Source organism: Dasypus novemcinctus, chromosome 1 (assembly GCF_030445035.2).
Source record: "Dasypus novemcinctus isolate mDasNov1 chromosome 1, mDasNov1.1.hap2, whole genome shotgun sequence".
NCBI lineage: Eukaryota > Metazoa > Chordata > Mammalia > Cingulata > Dasypodidae > Dasypus > Dasypus novemcinctus.
In genome coordinates, this window is record NC_080673.1 from 25,883,033 (window position 1) to 25,890,175 (window position 7,143).

At 41.4% G+C, this 7,143-nt stretch overlaps 1 protein-coding gene across 1 annotated transcript; it reads left to right on the top strand.

Annotated features, from left to right (window-relative positions):
- The first annotated feature begins 3,848 nt into the window (after positions 1-3,848).
- Positions 3,849-5,228, top strand: LOC101414557 (tripartite motif-containing protein 75-like). Its single transcript, XM_004482200.2, has one exon. It carries the CDS (start codon positions 3,849-3,851, stop codon positions 5,226-5,228), a length of 1,380 nt encoding a protein of 459 aa, XP_004482257.2.
- Positions 5,229-7,143: the final 1,915 nt, after the last annotated feature.

The following is a 7,143-nucleotide window of genomic DNA, read 5'->3' on the forward strand; positions in this document are numbered from 1 at the left end:
TGCATACACAATCAGCATTCAGCAACTCTGTTGAATGAATATAGGAATGAATGAGCTGTCAATGAATGGGATATCAAGCAGATAGCATAAATATTAGTGTAAAAAATGAGGAATATCAGAGGTCTGAAGGTGCAGAATCAGTTGTTATCAATCCTTGGGACCATGGGCTGTGGGTAAGTTTACCAAGGGAATCACCAAATCCTGGAGTCACCAGGGAGACTTATTTAATGCCTGTCCCTCCAAATTAAAATGAAACGTTATTCCTATCCTGCCTCCACAATGCCCAGTCATACCCCTTGCTCCTTCCAAACCACCCCCACTCCTCTAATACTCCTACAGAACTCCCACCATCACAAAGAGAAGGAAGAAAGATATATCTAAGGAGAGGATGATTGATGCTTCTGAGCCTGTGGAAGTTGAGACTATCAGAATGATTTGTGAAACCAGAAAAATGCGAAGAACTGTCACTAGATATGCCTCCTTAAAGAAGCTGCTATGGTTAAAACAGCGTGAGAAGAAGCAGGGTGAGACTGGTCTGTAAAGTCACAAATCTACATACTTGAGATACAGAAGATGGGCAATTTTAAAGGTATTCAGTGGACCCAGAAACCAGATCACTGATTAAGATAGAAGATTATTAGAGAAGGGTAGAAGGAGGTGGGAACATAGGGCAATGAGTTAAATACCCCATTTCTGCAAGCAGAAGATGCAATCAGAGGGAAGGATGGGAGATATCATCAGGAGCCCATCATGGCCATGCTGCTGATTGCATCTTGATTACACTCAGTGAGACAAAGAAAGGGAAACTCCCTATACGCTTATAAAGCCAAATTAAATCAGCATACTATTGACTGGTATGGTATTAAGCATTTTCTCCCTAAATTCCAACTCCATGTTGTTATTTTTCTTTTCTTGCTATTGGTTGAAAAAACCTACGTGATTTTCTGATAGAGTTCATTGTATTCTTGTTTTTACTAGTGCATGTCCATATTGTCCTTTACATGTAATTTTTATATTTCTTTATTCTAAGTCATGGGATCCTGAGAATCTGTTAGATTTATGTTCATGTTTTAGCAAAAAAGTCCTTATTGAATATTCCTCTGAAAAAAATAGTAGATCAACCTGGGGTGGTATGCATATGAGGAAGGAAAGACTCATGCTTTATTAAATTTATTTCTAAGATAGAAAAATTTTATAGTCCACAGTAATGACATACTGACTTGGAATTATTCTCCCATCTGGACCAAGGGGATTCCAGAGAGGACCTTTGATTCACTGGGCCATTGAATATCAGAGGAGAACATCACAGGAAGATCAGAAATTGGAAGGGGGGTTAATGCTCCTTAACAAACACATTTGGAATTGGAGGGAAGGAAGCAGAACTCTTGAAGTTCTACCTTTCTCAGACCTGACTTCCAGGAAAGAGAGTACAGATTGAAGAGGTCATCAGCTTCACAATCTTGCCCCTTCCTACAAGGGAATTTCCACAGGTGTGAGTCCTCACTGCACAATGGCCTTTGTAGTTTCCCCTCCTGAACTCCAAGCAGAGACCAGCCACCCATCTGCCTGGATTTCGAGAGACCCAGTGGCCACTGACTGCATCACCCAGGACTGGGAAGGTCTGCAGGATGCCCTCCCCTGTCCCGTCTCCCTCCACCACTGCCTTGACAGGAACTTCAAGAGAAACACCTATTTATGCCAAGTGACTGAAAGTGTGCTGCAATTTCATCAGGAGGAACAAGAAGAAATCCCCTGAATGAGAAACACAATCCATGTGTGATCTTGTTCTGTGAGAAGGATGTGGAGCTGTGTGTCCTCAGTGCAGAGTCACTTCTGCCCAATGTGATCACCACCTGAGGTCCCTTGAGAGAGCTGCAGAGAGTCAGAGGAAGAAGCTCGAAAGGAATATTGAGCCCATCTAAAGGAAGTTGAGAAAGCTGAAAAATGTTCAGAAACACAATGCTAGAACCACCAGAGAGACTTAAAGTAGGTGCCTGTACCCCCCAAGTCAAAAGGAAATTTACTCCTATCCTACCTCAACAATGCCCAGTCCACTCCTTCCCACCCACCCCCACTACTCCAATATTACCACAGCCCGGAACTCAAGAATGAACGGGAAGGAAGAGGGACATTACAAAAGGCAGGATCTCGGCTGCTTAGGAGCTGGGGGACACCGAGAATATCTGAAAGATTCCATAAATCTGGGGAACAGAACCCAGGGCTAACTGTAGATCGCTTCCTTGAAGGGGCTGAACGAATTCCAACAGCCTGTGAAGGAGCAGGCCCAGACTTGTCAGCAAGTCCCACAACACTCTTGAGAAACCAAAGATGGACACTTGTAAAGGCATACAGTGGCTCCAGACAAATGACCACTGATTAAATTAGAGAGAATTTAATCAGTGGGGGTAGAAGGATGAGGGGCCAGAGGAGCGGTCAAATCTAGGGCATCCCAGGTGCACAAAATTCAATCAGCGGGGAAAATGGGAAATGTTCTCAGGAGCCAGTCATGTCCCTGCAAATGATTGCATCTTGGTTCTGTCCAATGAGAAAAGAGCGGGAACGTTCCCTCGGGCTTATAAAGCCCCACTCGGACCCCCTCAGAGCACAGGAGTGAACCTCGAAGTTTTGCCTTGGGCTTTGGATCGGGAACCTACCAAGCAAAGGAGTCCCGGGGGTGCTCCCAGCTCCACGTTGAAGTCCGTGTGTGAAAGAGATATTCTGAACTCAGCGCCGAGCCACGACCACAGCGGAGCAAGGTGAGCACTGACCCACGCAATGGGTCAACACTCAGGCAGGGCTAAGAGTGGGGTCAGTAGGTGATGCCGCCACACCGCCGTGGTGATGGCACCAAATGGGGAGCTGAGCGAAGCACAGTGGTTTAGCAGGTTTCACAGAGAAACGTGAATTACATTAATTTGAAGGAGACTTTCTGGCTGGCTGAGTCCATATTTGAGGCAGGACCATAAGCGGCACCAGAGGCAGCACAGCAAGTAGGTCCACCTGGCGTTTGGGATATGCCCTTACCTCGGTGCCTGCTCATCACTGGACTAGGCAAGAGAGGGAAGTGCGGGAAAGGAGAAAGTGTTATGGGAACACCCTATTATATGCCAACTACCCTGTTTTCTAGTCCACAGCCATGATATATACTGACTTGGGACTGTGCTGTCATGACCATCAGGATTCCATAACTGACTTTCTTTTTCTTCTCTCCCCCCTCCCCCCCCCCCCAGGTGCCTGTTCTTTGTGTCCATTCACTGTGTGTTCTTCTGTGAACTCCTCAATCCTTATCAGTGGCACCGGGAATCAGTGTTCTTTTTGTTGGGACATCTTGTTGTGTCAGCTCTCCGTGTGAGTGGTGCCATTCTTGGGCAGGCTAGACTTTCTTTTCTGCTGGGCAACTCTCCTTACGGGGCACACTCCTTGTGACTTGGGATTTCTGTACACGGAAGACACCCCTGCATGGCACAGGACTCCTTGGAGCATCAGCACTGGGGGTAAGCCAGCTCCACACAGGTAGGTGGCCCTGGGTTTGAACCGCTGGCCTCCTATGCGGTAGGGAGATGCCCTATCCACTGGGCCAAGTCTGCTTCCTCCATTACTGACTTTTGATTTGGTTGGACCACTGAATACCAGAGGAGAACGTCACAGGAAGATCAGGAACTGTCTACCAGTTTTGGCTCCTCCTCAAGCTTTTCTGAACTTGGAGAGCAAGAAGTAGAAGCACTCTTGAAGCAGTACCTGTGTCAGAACTGACTTCCAGGAAGGAGACTGAGGACTGAGGTCATCAGATTCTCATCGTTTCCCTTTCCTGGAAGTGAATTTCCACAGTTGGGAATCCTCAGTGCACAATGGCCTTTGCAGCCTCCCTTACTGACGTCCAAGCAGAGACCAACTGCCCCATCTGCCTGGATTTCCTGAGAGATCCAGTGACCATCGACTGTGGCCACAATTTCTGTTGCTCGTGCATCACACACTCTTGGGAAGGTCTGCAGAATGTCCTTCCCTGTCCAGTCTGCCTCCACCACTGCCTTGACAGGAACTTCAAGAGGAACACGCAGTTATGCCAAATGACTGAAATTGTGAAGCAACTTCCTATCAGGAGGAAGAAGAGGAAACAGCAGGAAAAGAAACTCTTGTGTGAAAAACACAATCAGCCAGTGACCTTGTTCTGCGAGAAGGACCTGGAGCTGTTGTGTCCTCAGTGCAGAGGTCCCTCTCACCACCAGGATCACCACCTGATAGCCCTTGAGGAAGCTGCAGATAGTCAAAGGAAGAAACTCAAAAGCTATTTTGAGCCTTTGAAGAAGGAAATTGAAACTGCTGGAAAAGATTTGGAAACACAAGTCTCAAAATCATTTAAATTGAAGGTGAAAGTAGAAAGTCATAATCTTGAACTGCACTCTGATCTTGAAAAATGTTTGAAGTCACTCAGAAATGAGCACCATGCTGTTACTATGGGATTACTGAAGGAAGAGAGGGAAATCCAAGGGAAACTGATTGAGCATCACATGCGAATATCAGAGCATATTTCCATACTAAAAAACGTGCTCAATGAAATAGCAGAAAAGTGTGTGCAGTCAAACCTGGAGCTCCTGACAGATCTTGACAGCATCCATAAGAGCAATGAGAATCTAAACACCTCAGTAGAGTTTTCATATGAGTTGAAGACAGAGAGATGTCTTCCTCCACAATATTTTGGCATGCAGAAAATTATCAACATGTTCACAGTCAATTTGTCACTAGATACTGAGACTGCTCACCCCAATCTCGTCATCTCAGAAGACAGGAAAAGTGTGACATATGGAAAGAAGGAAACCAATGTTCCATGCAATCCCAAGAGATTTACTTTCCAGCCAGCTGTACTAAGTGCTGAAGGATTTGATTGTGCCAGGCATTTCTGGGAGGTAGAAGTGAGAGGCACAGGGGAATGGTCCTTGGGGGTGTGCAAAGACTCTTTCCCTCGAAGTTCCATTCCACCAGCATTGCCAAGGGATGGATGTTGGAAAATTCACAAGTGGACACATACTCCTGGCACGCTGAGTACAAAGGAATTCATACGGATTGGCATTTTCCTGGATTATGAGTTGGGAGAGGTTTCATTTTATAACATGTGCACCAGAACTCACATGTACACCTTCACTGATACTTTTACAGAAACACTTAGGTCTTATTTCTCTGCTGGACCTACTTCAAACTTTCTGACCCTACGTATAATCACTGATGAATGAGATGAATGGTAAACAAACTGGAAGCATATACATATCTTGAAGGATTTCCTCATTTGTTTTCATGTGAGATTTTTAGGATATTGTCGAATGATTGTTTAAATTTGTAGATATTCTGCTTTCAAGCCTTGAATATTTTGTCACTTTTCAATCAGCAGAAGAAACTCATTAGTTGTAACTCATTTAGATGATGAACAGTAAAATGCTTAATTTAATAGCTTATGCATTTTGATTGGTTTTTAGGGAATCAAATTTTAATTCATTTTTTTACTACATGCATTTGTTTTTTAGTTTTAATTGTTCATACTAGGCCTAAATCTCTATAGAATCCAATTTTCTACTCAGTGAGAGTCTGAGTTTCAACTCAGCAATCCCAAAATACCTGGGATTTAATGTGGGTATTTTGATACCCTTATGACATCAAATCTCAATATTTTACTTTCATTTAGACCTTCTATAATTTCTCTTTATAAAGCTTTACCAACTTCTAGATAGAGGGCATGTGTATTTTTGTTACTTTAACTCGTATGTATTTGATAATTTAATTTCTTCTATAAATGATATGTATATTTTTAAGACCTAGTAAACTGTTATGTGAGGATACCGAAGCATGGATAAGTTGAGATCCCTGTGTCTGGCTAAAAATGTGCAAAATAGGTCATATGATCCACCTCCCCCAATCCATTCCCCACCCACCTGCCCTATAAACCTGTTTCTTTACCAGAATCCTCCAAATCCTTTGAAGGTAGCACACAGAGAAAAATCCAACTCTGTAAAGAAGTCAATTTTTCCGTCCTTACCATCAGCTAGTTTTATTTACGTTTCCTTAGACCTATATTATTTTTTCTATTAAGAAATGATTGTTTAAATGAAATCCTGTCCAAACACATTAAATTATTTAATTTAAAAATAAGACTTTTAACATAATTGCTTCCAAAATATGTTGTCTTTTGTGTTATTTTATTTTTTGAAGTTGAAATAAAGAAAATTTTATTTTAAAAATTTATGATTAAAGTTTTTGATATGATGATAGTACTGTGGGTATATTTTTAGTAATGGTTATCTTATTGTCATATATTCTAAAATATTTTCCAATGAACAGATATGATTTATAAGCTTTGTGAAAAAATGATGTGATGCTTCTGGGAAGAGTATATTGTATTGATGAAATAAAATTGCCCATGACAATTACTGTCTTTCTGTATTTAATCTATACTAATCTCTAAACTTATCCTTGTTTGAAATGCTCCCTAATATAAAGTTAAGTTATACAGCTACAGATATCGCTACCAAATTTGTTCTATTGCTAGTGTGACTGTGTTTCCAATTCACTCTCATCTTCCCACTATTTACCAAGAGTACATTTAATCAAAATAATGTGCCAAAACACTATGTTTATACTACACCATATGTTAATTACTATAAACTACATACATAGAAATATTAACCTACTTGTAGACATAATACCTATATGCTAATATAGATTGATTTATGTACATTAAATTTTCTCTGAGTAAGAATGTGAGTTCACTGAATCTGAGATGTTTTAGGACTTTTCTAAAAGAAGGTTTAAACACATTACAAAATTTTAACAATTCTCTATTTTTGGGACATTATGTTTTCAAATTTCTTTCAAATTAAAAGAATGCAAAACACATCTTTTTAAAAACAGAAAGAGATAAAGACATTTAAAGGGTATTTAATCCTGGATGCTAATCTTAACATTTCTGTGGTTTCTGTATACAAAATACAAGTATCAATACAATTTAATTTCTGTATCTCCATTTGACCTTAGATCTGATGAATTTAATATGTCCAGTATTCCTGGGAGGTAGACGTTGGAATAGAGCCTGAAAGGTCCATGTCGGTTTAGAAGAACTCTATTCCAATTATAGAAAGTGACGATCATGAGTTTGTA

Excerpts from the sequence above, each read along its gene's own strand:
- LOC101414557 (XM_004482200.2), top strand. The coding sequence starts at position 3,849 with ATGGCCTTTGCAGCCTCCCTTACTGACGTCCAAGCAGAGACCAACTGC.